The 17,764-nt window shown below is 43.6% G+C and overlaps 2 protein-coding genes across 3 annotated transcripts in view; one reads left to right on the forward strand and one right to left on the reverse strand.

Annotated features, from left to right (window-relative positions):
• bbs9 (Bardet-Biedl syndrome 9) overlaps window positions 1-17,764 on the reverse strand; it is a 266,939-nt gene that overhangs the window by 150,042 nt on the left and 99,133 nt on the right. The gene's annotated exons all lie outside the window — the stretch shown is intronic.
• Window positions 54-3,884, forward strand: LOC148373071 (uncharacterized). Its single transcript, XM_088327564.1, has 3 exons — window positions 54-410; window positions 1,811-1,921; window positions 1,993-3,884. The coding sequence occupies exons 1-3, from the start codon at window positions 93-95 to the stop codon at window positions 3,823-3,825; spliced, it is 2,262 nt and encodes a 753-aa protein (XP_088183690.1). The 5' UTR covers window positions 54-92; the 3' UTR covers window positions 3,826-3,884.

Consider the following 17,764-nt stretch of genomic DNA (forward strand, 5'->3'; position numbering starts at 1 on the left):
AAATAACCAAGACTTACATCGCCTTGATGTCATGCTCTTTCCTTTTTGCAGGGTACAAGGGTGCGAAAGAACCAAGGGTGCATGAGCCCAAAATGGAGGTTGCCTCCTACCTCAAGTTTCTAGAAGGCAACTACCGCAAGATGCTGATTGAGAACTCGGAGCATTCCGACACCATGCGGGCCAGCGAGAAGACGCAGGCTGAGCTGCACAAGAGCAACCTGGAACTGGAACGATTCAAGACGGAGCTGCGCACCATCAACGTGGAGCTGGAAAGCGTCCGGTTGGAGCTTCGCAAGACGAACCGAGAGCTGGATGAGATCAAGGCCTCCAAGGACGACCTGGCCGCTGAGATGGTGGAGAAGGAGGCCAGTTGGAAGCGTGAGATGGATAAGCCGTTGCAGAGCGAGGAGGTATTTTTTGTATTTTGTATATATTTATTCAGCCAGTATAAGCCATAAACATGATATATACAAGAAATGCTTTGACACGCGAACTCTCAATAATGATAGTATAATAGATTTAAAACAATAAAAAGGATAGAGTAAAAAAGATATTGTAGTGTATAATACAAGGTAATTATATCTCATCATAATTATATCTCAGTAGGGTCGAGGGGGTGCTGGAGCCCATCCCAGCAATCATCGGGCATTGGGCAGGGGACAACCTGAACTGGTTGCCAGCCAATCGCAGGGCACACAGGGACAGACAACTCGCTCGCTCAGTCACACCTAGGGACAATTTGGACCGGCCAATCCACCTGAAATGCATGTCTTCGGAATGTGGGAGAAAACCGGAGTGCCCGGGGGAAACCCACGCAAGCACTGGGAGAACATACAAACTCCGCACAGGCAGTACGGTACGGTAAATCAATTCCTGTTGAACATACGAATAGCGGAAGGGTAAAAACTCTCTGGAAGACGAGTCGTCTTGCTCACAGTGTACCTGATACCCTAGCGGTGTGTTCTGTATCTCTCTCTCTCTCTCTCTCTCTCTCTCTCTCTCTCTCTCTCTCTCTATCTATCTATCTATTTCGTCCCTCCAGATGAAACGGGACACAAGAAAGCGGCCATGTCACTCGGGTCAGGGTGACACAACATACGTTTCTGTTCAACAGCAGGGCCCGTCAGCTTTCACTGGTTTACCCCTGCCGCATCATACAGGTCCCTTAGAACGCCTCCAAACATCCCACTATCCTTTTACAACGCCTCTCCACTCATTCCGATCACCAAAAAGAGCTCTCGCTTCCACTAGATTTAGACCTCTTTTCTGCAGTGCACTCATAACACCGTCCATCCACGTCAATCGCGGCCTCCCTTCTTGCTCCCCTTCCATTTACTTCTGCTCTGTAGATCCTCTTCAACCTTCGCTCCTCATCCATCCTCTCCATGTGTCCAAACCAACCGAGTACTCTCTTATCCACACGCTTGCTCAGTTCCACTACTACTCCAGTTCTGTCTCTCACAATTTCATTTCTCAATCTATCCAATCTTGTCACTCCTAACATACTCTTCAAACACTTCATCTCAAAAACATTTCATTTCCTTCTCAAATCTGCGTTCAGGCTCCAAGTCTCTGCACCATACAACACAGTCGGCACAATCACACTCTGATACAGTCCCTCATACTCTTGTTGCTCATCACTCTCCTCAGAGCACCCAAAACCTTGCCTCCTCACACTCCATTCCACCAACTGCATCCACATCACAACCCAAGTACCTAAAGCTTTCAACTTCTTACACCACCTAACGCTTTTGTATATAGACAGGCTTTTTTTCTGTGGTGAAGCCACTGCTTTCACACCTCTTTTTAGGACCCGGTAGAAGGCTGTTCAGAGGCGGAGAAGGTGAAGGAAAAGGAAGCAGCAGAGGATGAGGACGCCAAAGAGAGTGACAAGACACAGGGGGAGCTGGAGACGTTCCTGGTGCGTATGAACAACGTTTTATTTTTAAGAACTTCAGCCTTCAAACCAATATTTTCCAAAATCCAATCCAGGGGAAATTTAAAAAAGTGGAGGAGGAAATGAATAAAAAAGAAGATGATGCAGTGGAGGAAAACGAAGATAGCAAAGAGTACAATGACAATGACAAAGAGGATGAGAAAACTTGGAGAGAGGAGGACAAAAACAGGGGGGATGTCATCCAGAAAGATGATGATGATGATGAAGAGAAATCTAAGGACATTGAGATAGAAGAGCGGAAAGTCCAGGGAGAGAAAAATGAAAATAGTAAGGAAGACAAGGAGGAGGGGCCAAAAATGTCAGACCAGACATGTTCTGGTCAGAACCAGCAGAAACCAAAGGCGGAAGATGATGATGATCTCAATGAGGACACATTCAGGGACAAAGAGCTGAAGGGACACACAGTCCAGGGAAAGAAAACTGAGAATAGGAAAGAGGAGAAGGAGGATGAGGCAGTCTGCTATCAGAACATAAGTGAGCAGTTATTGAAGGAGGAACATGAGGAGAGCAAAGACGTGAAATACGCCAGCAGTAGACAGCAAGAGGATATAGAAATTAAAAAAGAGAAGGCTGAAGGTAACCTCGAAGAGCAGACGGTCAGCAAAGAGGTGAGGGAGAAGGAAAATAAGGAGGACAGTGAGGAAAGACACATCGACAGTCATCACAAGGAAATGAAAATAAAGACTGAAAACCACCCAAAAGAGAAGCAGATGGAAGTTAAATCAGGGGTAAATAAGGATAGACAAGAGACCTTTGGTGACCAGGAGGAGCAAAAAGAAGTTCTCATGGTGGAGCGTGGTCTGAAGGATTTAGTGGATAAGGAGCACCAAGGAGAGCCAAGAACAGCTCCAATGGAGGAACCGAACCCAGCTGTGAGCAGTTTGAAGGAGGAGGAATTGGACAAAGTGGAGAAGGAACTGAAAAGTAGAGATGAGGAGAGAAACGTGGATCAGGATTGGAGAAACGAGGAGGACAAATCAACGTCGAGCAGTTTGGAGGAGGAGGCGGGACCCAGTTGGAAGGATGAGAAGATAGACAGAGTAAATGATGAATGGGGAAGGAGGGATGAAGGAAGAAACAGGGAGACCATCATGGAGGAGTGGAGAAAGGAGGAAAAGAAGCCGAGGCCGAATTTTTGGACGGAGGAAGCTGCACCCAGTTGGAAGGAGGACAAATTAACCGGGTTAAAGAGTGAATGGGATCAAGGGAGTAACAGGGAGGCCAAAATAGATGAAGAGTGGAGGGAGAGAGTGAGCAGAATGAAAGCAGAGTGGCGAGACCGAGAGCGCAAGGAAGAGGAGAAAAGGAAGGACAAGGACCGGAAGCAGAAGGACGACTGGGCGGAGAGAGAGAAGAGGGAGGAAGAGCGGAGGAAGGAGCGAGAGAGGAAACAGAAGGCCGAGTGGAAGGAGAGGGAGAAACGGGAGGGCGAGAAGAAGAGGGAGAAGGAGAAACTCAAAGCTGAGTGGAAACTCAAAGAGATGAAAGAGGTGGAGAGGAGGAGAGAGAAGGACAAGCGTAGGGATGAGTGGTGGGACAGCGAGGAGGATGAGGAGGAAAGGAGGGAGCAGGAGCGGAGGAACAGGGAGGAGTGGAAGGAAAAGGAGAGGCAGAAGGCCGAGTGGAAAGAGAGGGAGCGGAGGGAGGAGGAGAAGAAGAAGGAGCGAGAGAGGAGGCTGAAGGCTGAGTGGGAGGAGATGGAGAAGCGGGACAGGGAGAAGAGGAAGGAGAGGCAGATGAGAACGGTGCGGAAGCAGAGGAGAGAGGAGCAGAGGTTGAGGGAGCAGGTCAACGGGGAGGTCAAAACAAGGTCATTCTTTGGAAGGGTTTTCAATGTCATATGCTGTGGAAGGAGAGAAGAAGACTGAAGGCCCATCTTAAAGTCACAAAGCCATACATAGTGCAACCCTTCAAAACAATTAACAATTTTTACCTCTTTTCTCTATATTACATGTTTTACCCTGAAGTTCCAAGTCTAACCTTGTTCTCATACAATTTTCAAAATTCATATCAAAAATGTGTTTTGGTCAGATTAAACCAAAATCGATTTTTTGGGGCAGAAACACAGGTTCTCGTATTTGGAGGATAAAAAATACTGAATTGCATCCGAAGAACACCATACCCACTGTTAAGCATGGGGGTGGAAACATCACGCATGGGGCTGTTTTTCTGCAAAAGGGACCAGAATGACTGATCTGCGTAAAGAAAAGAACGAAAGGGGCCATGCATGGAGGCATTTTGAGAGAAAATCTCCTTCCATTAGCAAGGGCATTGAATATTAGCTGTGGCTAGGTCTTTCAGCATGACAACGATCCCAAACACACAGCCAGGGCAACAAAGGACTGGCTTCTTAGGAAACATTTCAAGGTCACGGAGTGGCCTAACCAGTCTTGAGATCTCAACCTGCATAAAAAAATTCTGGAGGGATTAGACCCAACGACAGCCCTAAAACATCCCTGCTCTAGAGGACACATGCATGGAGGAATGGGCCAAATATCAGTAACATTTTGTGAAAACATTGTGAAGAGTAAGAGAAAACGTTTGGCCTCTGTTATTACCAACAAAGATTACATAACAAAGCAATGACATTAACTTTTGGAATTGATCAAATACTTATTTTTCACCATGACTTGGAAATAAATTATTTCAAAATCAAACAATGTGATTTTCTTTTCCCCTCCTGTCTCTCATGTTCGAAGTTCCTTAATGTTGACAACAGGCCTCTCTATAATATTTTCAAGCGGGAGAACTAGCCCAGTTATTGGTTGAGTAAATATGATTTTACTGTATGACTTTTTTGTTGGATTAGACTGCACTGACTACTGCACTATCATCATCCTACTCCAATTTTCTTGTCACTATTCATTTTGCCTGTTAAAAGCTAAAATGCTCTAAAATTGTCTCAATATGCCTTAAAGGGGTTTGGTCTCACGAGTGAGATTATGTAATTCATTTAGCGTGCGCAACTTCATGCACTGTTGCCGAACGTGGACATGGGTTGTCTCCTCGACAACATGGCAAGCCTTCAATAAAATCGTGACCACCTGGCGAGCCGTCTCTCTTGATCCCCCGTCCGGCATCGAGAGATATATTAAATCTCCGCCCGGTGACCGATGACGACGCTGGGAAAAATGTTAATGTCTTCTTAATGAAAAAATGTTTGTCTTCTTCGTTTTGTCTCCTTGACATCACCCACAAAGTCATAAACCTTTGCACTACTGAGGAACTGAAATCTATGGGTCAGCGATAAAATGGTGGTTCACTTTGAGATTTTGTTATTAAACTACAGTAGGACCCTTGGATACGGTATCTACTGTGTGAGACAAGATGTTTTTGGGGCCACTCTTTGCAGGTTCTGATTGGCTCCCTGTCAGTATTTGAACCCAGTACTGTCAGTCCCCTGTTGTCAGTCCGTCTGCGAATCTCAGTGTATACTAGGCAAGCCTTTTTCAACCCTGACTCCCACCTGTCCCGTTTTTGCTCCCGTCTGTCTGCGGTTACAACAGTTTGATCCCAACCACGTCTGCTCTCCCGTCCCGGCTTACGACCCGTTTCTGACCCCGACCACGTTTTTGCTCTCCTGTCCCGGCTATCGACCTGTTTTTACGTCCTTGACACCGCCATCGCTCGCTACAGAAGATCCACTTCCGTGTTCGGATCACAATCCGAGTACGAGAACGACTTGCTTCCCGCGCCTAGCGAACGCCGGATCGTGGGCGTAGGCCTTCTTCTTCCTTTGATAAACTTTGTGAGAAACGTAACGCAATTGGGTCCTGTTTCTGTTATGGTACTGACAGATGCCGGTCTGCTTTTCATGTACATGAAAGCATCATGAAAATACGATTGGCTGAACTACCTCCCACAATGCCTTTCTTTTTCTTTATACAGTTCAGAATGTTGCATCCTTTCAAATACTTTGCGGGTCAACAATACAGTACTGAATTTTTTTGTACTTTATTATTAGTGTCTGAAACAACGTCTGCCCGGACGCCCGGGGCGTGTATCTTTTACGTTGGGCGTACAACTCCCAAAACGTCTGTGCCCGGGTGGCTGACAAATTTTTCAAGGAAAAAAAATTAAACGTTTGCTTTACTCCGATTGTAAAATCTTTGTTCGGTTTGGAAATTCCTGAATTTCGGTTCGTTTGGCAATTTGCATTCTCGACAGGCATCAGAAGCCTGCATCAAATAGCTTCCGGACTTTCTTGAGCGTTATAAGGTCGTGCATTTGCATATCATTTTCCAAAGTAGACGCACAGAGAACACAAGAAAAATGGGTAAATGGTCTAGAATCAAGCCAAAACTTTAGCCCCAGAAGAAAGATTCAAAAGAAGCTAACAAAATTGATGACGCAACAAAACTGGGGCAGGCAACTTTATGGCTGGGCGGGCAACTTTTCAGAGTTGTCTATCCTGCTGTCCGCTAACTTTTTCGCATGAGTTTCAAACACTGCTTGCAGTGATGGTAAAGGAAGAAGTAAAAGCGTAACTATATGTACAAATTCATTCATACCTAAGACTTATAACATTGGTAAAATGGCGGCGCCCTCTGTTGGCTGCGGCTGCATCGGCTCGCTACAACGGGTCAGGTGTATCGACATTTCGTTCTTACAAAGAATGACAATACAAAAGAAATTATTATTATTATTATTATTCAGAACATGGACTGAGCAATTAGGGAAAAAACACTGGACCGTGTGTACAGTAAGATCAAACATCTAGTTGGATCCGGCCATCTCTGTCTGTCCCTCACCCCCTCATACACCCCCCTCCGGAGGAAAACAAAGCCTATGCAACAAGGACAGTACAAACATCTTCTGTCATGATTACTAACTCAGATCACCTGGAGCAATCATGTGGCACCTGGGTTGGCGCCTTCTGATTGGCTGGCACTTCTCTCTTAAGCGTGTTGCATCCAGAGGGCAGTGTCAGAGTGTACATTTGTAACTCTGTGTCTCTCCTGATATCCCGTTCATTTAAGAACTCTGCTTACCCGTTTCTGCCTGCCTCCGATCCGACCTGTTTCCGTCCCACGCTTCGATCTCCTCTCCAGCCCCAGTAAACATGACCCGCCTGATATCCGCACTACGATTGCCCACTCGATCCGAAGCTATCTACCCGGCGCCGCCGCTGACGTCTGACGGCCATCACGTCTCCAGCAAGCCCTGAACGCTGGGGTCCACTGGTCTCTTCTGGTTTCGTGATATCTTCTTTGTTTCTTTATCTCTTTGTTTTCTTTATCCTCACTGTAAAATGTGGACCTGGAGTGCCACGTCCAATTTGTTGTCACAATATATTCAACCCATGTTGTAACAATGACAATAAAGGTACCGTATTTTCCGCACTATAAGGCGCACCGGGTTATAGGGCGCACCCCGAAAAAATAGTTTTTGGTCCTATATTTGACATACATAAGGCGCACCGGATTATAAGGCGCTACAATGGGAACGTTGACAAAACAGTCAGATAGTTCAGTCCAACTTCTTACCCCCTTAACATTCCGAAAGCTTGCAAAGAAGCAAATACGTGTCGTAGACACGTGCGGATGCGGTCCCTACGATATCACTCAAATGCATCGTTCCAAATATCATTCGGAAGGTTAAAGTCTTGGGATTCAAGAAATGCCAACCATTCCTTAGTTTCTATTTTCTTTTTTGCCTGCAACTTTACCGTGCATATGACAATAAACACTTGGAATTGAGTTTAATTTAAAAATAGACACTCCATTCCATCCATTATCTGCACCGCTTATCACAGAAACATCGAGTTCAGTCTGAAACAAGATACAGGGAAAATATATAGCCGAAGTAGCTCACCGAAGTCGTTGTATTCAATAATAATGTGCAGCCATGGTCCTCTTATATCTGTGAGTGTAGTAAATCCAGGAGAGTAAAATATTTATAAATACAGAATGGTAAAACATGTTTCCTCTATGCCGTAGACAACCAGACTTGCTATTCACATTCATCTTTTTCGGCCAATCACAGGCTTTGTTTTGCCCCGTTAGACTATGTCAGCCTGTAAATGATAAAAAGGATCCGCCCCCTTTACCTCCGAATAAGTGATCGATTCAACTGATGATTGACACATCTTTTTCGGGCAATTGCAGGCTTTGTTTCGCCTCTTTAGCCTATGCGAGCCTGTAAATCAGGGGTGTCAAACTCGTTTTAACTCGGGGGCCACACGATAGAACAAACATTATGTCGGGGGCCGGACTAGTAGAATAAAGAGAAAGAAAAAGAGAGATAAAGAAATAAGGGAAAGAGGGAGGGAAAAGGAGAGAGGGCGGGACAAAGAAAGACAAAGAGAGTGAGAAACAAAAAAGGTAAAAAGTCATGAGAGAGGGGGAAAAAAAGAGAGAGGAAGAAAGAAATCCAAAGAGAAATAGAAAGACAGAAGGAGAGAAAAGAGAAAATAAAGCGCGAAGGGTAGGAAGAAAGAAAGAGAAAAGAGAGAAAAGGAAAAAAGGAAGTTAGAGCAAAATAAGTTAAAAAGACACAGAGAGAGATAGAGACAAAGAGCAACAAAGGAAGAGAAAAAGAGAGACACAGAGAGTGAAAGAGACAGAGAGTGGGAGAAAAGGGGTGGAAAGGAGAGAGAAAGATAAATAAATACAAGTACAGTGTCTTTGTGAGAGGCACCTGGCTTTGGCAAAATCAAGTTGACATATTTCAACCTGCAGCTCGTTTTTCTCTTGCCCTTCTCTGAATGTTGTCTCGCGGGCCGGATTCAATCCCTTAGCGGGCCTGATCTGGCCCGCGGGCCGCCTCTTCGACACCTGTGCTGTAAATGATCAAAAGGATCCGCCACCTTTACCTCCGAATAACTTTAGCCAATAGTGATCGATTCAAATGATGATTGACACATTGGTTAGCCAATGAAACGCCGGGAAATAAAACCCAGCATACTTCGCGTTCAGGGGAAAATCTAGTCGGCGGCTGCTGCATTAGTTGCAAGACTTTGCGACTTAATATTGATCCATACATAAGGCGCACTGTATTATAAGGCGCATGGTCAGCTTTTGAAAAAAATAAAGGCTTTTAGGTGCGCCTTATAGTGCGGAAAATACGGTATATTCTACTGTATTCTATTCTAAAGCATATCAAGTGGGGTTTTCCATGCTGGACTAAGTAGATTGGAGCATGTCACCGATGTGAAAGACAGACGGGGAAAAAACCGGCGAGTGTCGGCGAGCTGCATGAAAGCTTTTCATTGATAAGCCCCTCTGTGACATAAACACACAGTCGGGCAAAACAAACGGGACCACCGACAGTCCACTGTGCGCCATTCATCCTCTGGACTGCGACCGAGCGTGTAAAAGTGTGTGTTACTGAGGTGAAACATCTCCTGAGGGCCGAGTCAGAAGATGATTGAGGAGACAGGGTTTTTGGGCTCCCGACGGTCCTTTTATCTCCGGCGTGTTCTCACCAATGCACTTTTCCAGGTGAAAGGGTTCAACGCTTGCACTTTTGAAGCAGTGTTCTCGTTTGCCCGCGTCCCTGCGTCCGAGACGCATCATTTTTGCTGGGGATGCATAGTCTCAAACAATGTTCCCTGTCATTTTCCTTACGGGTCTGGCGTTCACACAAAGTCGGAGAGCAACGCTTGAAACAACAGTGAGCAACGGCAATCCCAAGTGTGGCAACTAAGTCATTATCCAACATGTCCAAAACTTGACATCACGTTAGGTTTTGCTGAGTTTCTGGCAATGCAAAAAAAGTTTGCATTATTAATATATTATTGCAAAGGTTGTACAGCCTACAAACGTTGTTTGTTTTTACAACAATTCTTTCACAAGATTTCCATTTTTTTCCCTGGTATCTTTTATTGAGTCGGTTGCAAGATACAGAACTGTACTTAATCACATTTTTGAGTGAGAGTACAATGTTGGCAACAAGATTCACTTTATATAGTTGGAAATTATTTGAATGCAACACACACTTTTTCTTCTTTTTTCCGTGTTTTTTTTCTACTTTTATTAAATTCTTTTAAAAAAAAGTCTCATTGTGTTTATGTTTTCCGAGCTGTTACTTTTTTCTTTTTGTTCTCCATTTACTTTTTTCCTACGTTTCTTTCTTTTCTTTTTTTCTGGCTTTTTTCTAATTTTTTTCCTAATTTTTTTCTCTTCCTTTTGAACCTTTTTTTCCCAGCTTTTCACTCCTTTTACATTTTGGTATTTTTTTTCTTTTTTGTTCTATTTCCCCCTTCTTTTAAGTCATTTGGTGCATAGTTTTGCATAATATTTGGTCATGTTGGGATTAAAGAAGCAAAAACAACCTGAAGAGCCGTTTAGGACCCGAAAGAGCCGGTTCCTTTTAGTGAGCCGAGCCGAAGAAGCCTGTTCTCGAAAAACTCTACTAACTTTACTCAATGAATTTATATAGCGTTTTTCAAGTCAAGACCCCAAAGCGCTTTTTTTACAGCGTGGTTCACATTTCCCAATAGCGGCCGTGCAGCCATGTAAGGCGCTAACCTGCTTATTGAGGGTATTAGGGGTTCAGTGTCTTACCCAAAGACCCTTCGACATGTAACACGGAGGAGCCGGGAATTGAACCTGTGATGTCTTGATCCCAAGACGAGCACTCTACCTCCTGAGCTAACGCCAGCCCTATACTGACTTTACTTTTCAACTTCGTTCAACATTGACTTCAAAATACCGCATTTGGGACACAACGTCAGGGGAACCCGTATATTTTTACCTTCATGCACTGTAACTTTGACTTAAGTCGCTTCTTAAGCCCTCATTTTTGTGCGCTGGCTAGATTTTAGATTAGAGAATGTGCGAGCAGTGCGCAATGGCGCAGCTTAGAGGGAACACTGGTCTCAAATTAACGTGTGTCCCCGGGACGCAACCTTTTTGACACAAAATTGTCAATATTACCCGATTACATTTTTTTAAAACAAAAATTTATCGCACTCCAAACTTTTCGTCAGGCAAATCCAACAGATGTTGTTTTGGTCTCGCGGTTCGAGATTTCGTCTGCACGCCGATCCCGAGTTGTGTGGTGAAAAGTCCGTCTCTTTTTAGAGAACCGGCTTTTTCGGCTCAACTCATTCAAGAGAGCCGGCTTTCCAACGGCTCACTTGCTTTGATGCCTTATATTACGAATTATTATGTTGTATAAAGGGAAAAAAAGGAAGTATAAAAGGAGAAAATGAAAAAAAGACAGGTTTGTGGTTATCCATTTAATCAGTATATCACCAACAATAACTTAATAATTTGATGACTAAAACTGAATGAATATATAGATTTTATTATATTATTTGTCACCGATTTACAATTTCAACCTCGATAAGACTAAATTTTGGGGGGCCATAGATCTCTGTTGGGACCCATAGATTTTTGAGCATGCCAGTCCCCGGGACGCATCACTTTTCACAGCTCAAATGAACACTGTTGAAGACTTGATGCAAAATGAGCGGCATCGGTAACGAGGCCCAATAACAAAACGGATATCTTTTCATTATCTTAAATGTCGTTTTTATTATCGTTGGAAACATAGTCAAAAACGTAGGTGTCATATAACGAGTCAAACTGCCAGGAAAAACGGAAACGGAAAAAAATTCAAGCAATCTCCAGCACTTCAACCCAAAATTCAAGCATTTTCCTGACCTCTACGACGCAACATTGAAATCCATGCTTTTTCAAGGATTTCATGCACCCGTACGAACCCTGGATAAATATAGAAATATTGCATCCACATTCGACATCGAAAAGTATACAAAGAAATCACGGGCCAAACCGGCCCGGCTTCGCTAACGTCCACCACATGTCCCGATCCGCAAATGTGCGGCACACATGCCAAATTCTCTCCAATCCGACCAAAAGCAAACACTGCAATACAGCGGGGCGACGGAAACGGAATCCACTTCAAATGGCCGAAATCAGCCTAATACCGAAAAGGTAACAGGAGTACGCGTCCCGTGCGCGCGGGGGAATAAGAGGCCGGGCTGTTAATGGCGGTGGTCCGACTCCACAGTGGGATCTGTGTTTAGCCGTGTTTAGAAGCCCATTTGGGGCCCGATAAATCAAGCCGCTGTCCGCCAGAAGCCTCCATTAGGGGTCCCCGCCGTGGCCCCGGACGGGCCTGTCAGTCACGCCGTCATTCAGCGAGTCCTTTGAACTCCTAATTACAGGGAGGGCCGCTTTGGCAAGGACCCGGCCCCGATCGGCTCCCGGGGCCCCTCCCGGATGGAGAGTCCCGCACGCTAACAGAAAAAAAAGCGCGGATAGGAAACGGTGGCAGTGAAAATATTTATGGAAAATATGGGGGGGGGGGGTTGCCGCCCTTCTTCGTGACCTGCCAGGACTCCTTGTGGGATTGAGTGACATTCGTGAAGTTTTGTATGGTTGCGCCGGTTAGCATCACGCTAATATCTGCGCATTGGAGTTTACTTCCTTGCCCTCATGTAGGTTTTAGATCAGGGGATGGTGTCATAATGGTCTGTAGTTTACAATACTCTGTGCAGCCTTTTAAGACTCCTTGTGATTCAGGGCTACAGTAAACAAATAAACATGACTTGACTTGAGGTTTTTGAGTTTTTCCTTGCCCTCATGTAGGTTTAAGATCAGGGGATGGTGTCATAATAGTCTACAGTTTGCAATAATCTGTTGTCTGTGCAGCCCTTTGAGACTCTTTGTGATTAAGGGCATCACAAATAAACATGACTTGACTTTAAGTTTTTGAGTTTTTCCTTGCCCTCATGTAGGTTTTAGATCAGGGGATGGTGTCATAATGGTCTATAGTTTACAATACTCTGTGCAGCCTTTTAAGACTCCTTGTGATTCAGGGCTGCAGTAAACAAATAAACATGACTTGACTTGAGGTTTTTGAGTTTTTCCTTGCCCTCATGTCGGTTTAAGATCAGGGGATGGTGTCATAATAGTCTACAGTTTGCAATAATCTGTGGTCCGTGTAGCCCCTTGAGATTCCTTGTGACAAAGGGCGTGACAAATTAACATGTCTTGAGGTTTTTGAGTTTTCCCTTGCCCTCATGTAGGTTTTAGATCAGGGGATGGTGTCATGATAGTCTACAGTTTGCAATAATCTGTGGTCTGTGCAGCCCTTTGAGACTCTTTGTGATTAAGGGCCAAACAAATAAACATGATTTGACTTGACTTGACTTGAAAGTGAGGTTTTTGAGTTTTCCTTGCCCTCATGTAGGTTTTAGATCAGGGGATGGTGTCATAATAGTCTGTGGTTTGCAATGATCTGTGGTCCGTGCAGCCCCTTGAGATTCCTTGTGATAAAGGGCGTAACAAATTAACTTCTCTTGACTTGACTTGAGGTTTTTGAGTTTTTCCTTGCCCTCATGTAGGTTTTAGATCAGGGGATGGTATCATAATAGTCTGTGGTTTGCAATAATCTGTGGTCCGTGCAGCCCCATGAGAGTCCTTGTGACAAAGGGCATAACAAATTAACATGTCTTGACTTGACTTGAGGTTTTTGAGTTTTTCCTTGCCCTCATGTAGGTTTAAGATCAGGGGATGGTGTCATGATAGTCTACAGTTTGCAATAATCTGTGGTCTGTGCAGCCCTTTTAGACTCTTTGTGAGTAAGGGCCAAACTAATAAACATGACTTGACTTGGCCTACAGTAAAAATATTATTTCATTGTTTGACTGAGTCTATTCAACCCTATTTTTAATTATTAACCTGGTAATAACGTAGTAATAACATGGTAACAACATAATAAATGGTTATTTTACAAATTCAAATCAATAAATTCCAGTTCATTGACCTCATGGACAAAAAATATACGTAAGTATTGATCGTTATTTAAAGCAATTAACTAAGAAACAAGCATGGTCATCTATTTATTATTCTTTTTACTGATTTATTTTACAGGAACTACAAAAAACTAAATTCCAATTTATGGGTTTTATAAAGCAAATGAGCAAAAATTAGCAGGTTTTTTTCAAGCTAGTTATCTGGCCACATTCTTAGCTTTGTAACTAGCTATCTTCCTACATTTTTAGCTATTTAGCAAGCTTTTCACATTTCCTGCATGCCATTTGGCTAACAGTTGATTTTTTTTTTTACCGGTGATAAAGCTTCATTTGTGCCTCTTGTTTAGCTAGCTATAATTTTTAAAGATTTTTATCTAGCCAATTGGCTTTTTACTCTTAGATAGCGATCTGAATAATAGAACAGTACAATAGTATGAGCAAGTCAATATGTGATTCATTTTTACCCACCGGTATTGCCCACAAGTGTGCACGATAATTGATTTGACTTATGAAAAGAGAAGTCAAACATTTACAACTCTTTCACAATGTCTAAAAAAATGGCCAGAGTAAAATAGACATTTGCAAAGGTGTTAGTCTTGTCAACTGTTCGTCTCTAAATGGCCACTTTTGAAAACACCTTAACCTACCCTTGTTGAGAGTCTGTTTAACCTATCAGACTACAGAATACGGTTCGGAAAATGGCTCCCCAGTGATCGGTCATTGTAATTTTCTAATAAAATAATAATTATTTTTTGGTTTACTGAGTCAATTTAACCCTACTTCCAATAATTAACTTGTTAATTACAGTGAAAAAATAGCTTGTTATTTTATAAACACCTAGAAAACGGATTGCCCTTTGCGCGGATTAGGACTAAAAAGTAGCTCTCAGCTTTAAAAAAGGTTGGAGACCCTTGCTCTAAAGCCTTTTCATATGTCATCTGTACCACTGGTGGTCTAGTGGTAATGTGTCGAAGCCCACATCATTGTGACCCAGGGTCAAATCCCATTGCAAACAATATTTTGCGATTTTAATCAACGACACTTATCGACTGATCAATCCTTAAATGGTAAATGGTCTGCATTTCTATAGCGCTTTTAAAGTCAATGAAGACCTCCCAAAGCGCTTTACAATGTGCTTCACACTTACCCATTCACACACACACACTCGCACACCAATAGGGAGTCAGCCTCCAAACGTTTTGAGGATAATCAAGATGCTAAATGGTCTGCATTTCTATAGCGCTTTTCAAGTCAATGAAGACCTCCCAAAGCGCTTTACAATGTGCTTCACACTTACCCATTCACACACACACTCACACACCAATAGGGAGTCAGCCTCCAAATGTTTTGAGGATAATCAAGATGCTAAATGGTCTGCATTTCTATAGCGCTTTTCAAGTCAATGAAGACCTCCCAAAGCGCTTTACAATGTGCTTCACACTTACCCATTCACACACACACTCACACACCAATAGGGAGTCAGCTTCCAAACGTTTTGAGGATAATCAAGATGCTAAATGGTAAATGGTTTGCATTTCTATAGCGCTTTTCAAGTCAATGAAGACCTCCCAAAGCGCTTTACATTGTGCTTCACACTTACCCATTCATACACACACACTCACGCACCAATAGGAAGTCAGCCTCCAAACGTTTTAAGGATAATCAAGATGCTAAATGGTAAATGGACTGCATTTCTATAGCGCTTTTCAAGTCAATGAAGACATCCCCAGCGCTTTACAATGTGCTTCACACTTACCCATTCACACACACACACACACACACACACACACCAATAGGGAGTCAGCCTCCAAACATTTTGAGGATAATCAAGATGCTAAATCTTAAATGCTAAATGGTCTGCATTTCTATAGCGCTTTTCAAGTCAATGAAGACCTCCCAAAGCACTTTACAATGTGCTTCACACTTACCCATTCATACACACACACTCACACACCAATAGGGAGTCAGCCATGCAGGGCGCCTACCAGCTTATTGTCTTACCCAAGGACACTTCGTCATAAAACAAAGGAGCCGGGAATCAAACCTGCGAACTCTTGATCCCAAGACAAGAGCTCTACCTCCTGAGCTAAAGCCACCATTTTTTATCTTTTTTTTTTTTTTTTCAATTCTTTAAATTTCTATTTATTGCGTGTTTGCGTCTAAATGGGTTGACAGAATATTATAAATTCATTCTTTTTGCATTACATCATTTCACGAGTATGGGTGGAAGGAAACCGGAGTGCCTGGCGGAAACCCACGCAAGCACTGGGAGAACATGCAAACTCCGCACAGGAAGGGTGGTAAATGGATTTGAACCCATGACCTCAGAACTGTGCAGCAGACGCGCTAACCACTTAGCTGCCTTGGCTGCCCTTCACAGTGCTAACATAGCACATAGCTAATCATGTTGTTCCCTTAATGATCTTCTTAATTAAATTCTTCTTCAAATAAGAAAAATGAACTGTCATCTGTCATATCTGATCATTTTGCTCATTTTAAAGGTACAGTGTATAATATTTAGATATAAGGTGAATGAATGAGCAGATTTTTCTCGCTGGACCCAAAAAGGTTCAGCAGGTTTTAAAAAGGGACGATTTAATCAACAAATGTCACGCAATTTTTCAACATGGACATTCTCCCCGCCAATCCGCAATCCATTAACCAACGCTCCTGTCTCAGTAAGGCGCTCGCTCTGTTCTTCGGCATTCCTGATTGGTCTCACATTCCTACGCGACACCAGGACGACAGACGGAACAATAGGAATGTACAGAAACATCGAGGTTTTTTTTCTGTTCATTATCCGTCCATCCAATATCTGCACCGCTTATCCTCAGTAGGGTCTCGGGGTTGCTGGAGCCCATCCCAGCCTTCCTCAGGCAGTGGGCAGGAGGACAGCCTGAACTGGTAGCCAGCCAGTCGCAGGGCTCAGTCCAATATATCATTTATAATTTCCTTTAAAGGTACATTGTCAGGACCAGAACGGAGACAGGACCCACTTGCGTTGTGTTTCTCACAAGTTTTATTGGGAGAAAGGGTTGACCCACGATCTGGTAATTGTTGGACGTGGGAAGCAGGTCGCTCTAAACGTGGAAGTGGATCTTCCGTGGCGAGTGATGGCGGTGTCGGGAACGGAAAACGGGTCAGTAGCCAGGACAGGAGAGCAAGAACGTGGTCGGGGTTGGAAGCGAAGATGTGGTCGGGGACAAAAAAAAGGGCGAAAGCCGAGACGGGAGAGTAGACGTGGTCAGGATCAAAAACGGGTCTAAGCTGGGGGACAGACGGGAGCAAAAAACAGATGGGAGCAGTGTTCATTTTACCTGTGAAAAGTGATAGGTCCCGACAGATATCTATGGCTCCCCAAAATTTAGTGTTATCGAGGTTGAAATCGTAAATAGACGACAAATATATAATATAAATCTATGTATTCGTTCAGTTTTAATCATAAGTTTATTATTTCATTTCTGCATCAAATTATTGTTGGTAATATACCGATTAAAGGGATAACCACAAACCTGTCTTTTTTAAAATTTTCTCCTTTCATACTTCCTTTTTTTCTTAACTTCTTTACACAACATAGTTCGTAATATCAATCATCAAAGCAAGTGAGCCGTTTGAGAGCCGGCTCTTTTTAATCAGTTGAGCCAAAAAAGCCGGTTCTCTAAAAAAAGACGGACTTCCTTTCACTACACAACGAGATCTCGTTGGCCGAGATCGGCGTGCGGACGAAAACTTGAACCGCGAGACCAGAACAACAATGGTGGATCTTCTTGACGAAAAGTTTGGAGTGTAAATATTTGTTAAAAAAAAAGTAATCGGGTAATAATGACAATTTTGTGGCAAAAAGGTTGCGTCCCGGGGACGCACGTTGGTTTGAGACTATGCGTCCCCAGCAAAAATGAAGCGTCTAGGACGCAGAGACGCGGGCAAACGGGAACACTGTGGGAGTCAGGGTCGAAAAAGGCTTGCCTAGTGTTAACTGAGGTTTGCAGACGGACTGACAAATGGGACGGACAGGAGCGGGTTTGAATAGGGACAGTGAGCCAAACAGAGTCCGAGGCAGTTGGCGCCAAAGGAGCGGG

The sequence above is a fragment of the Urocampus carinirostris genome, chromosome 2, assembly GCF_059441175.1.
Source record: "Urocampus carinirostris isolate Australia breed hairy pipefish chromosome 2, RoL_Ucar_1.0, whole genome shotgun sequence".
Classification (NCBI taxonomy): domain Eukaryota; kingdom Metazoa; phylum Chordata; class Actinopteri; order Syngnathiformes; family Syngnathidae; genus Urocampus; species Urocampus carinirostris.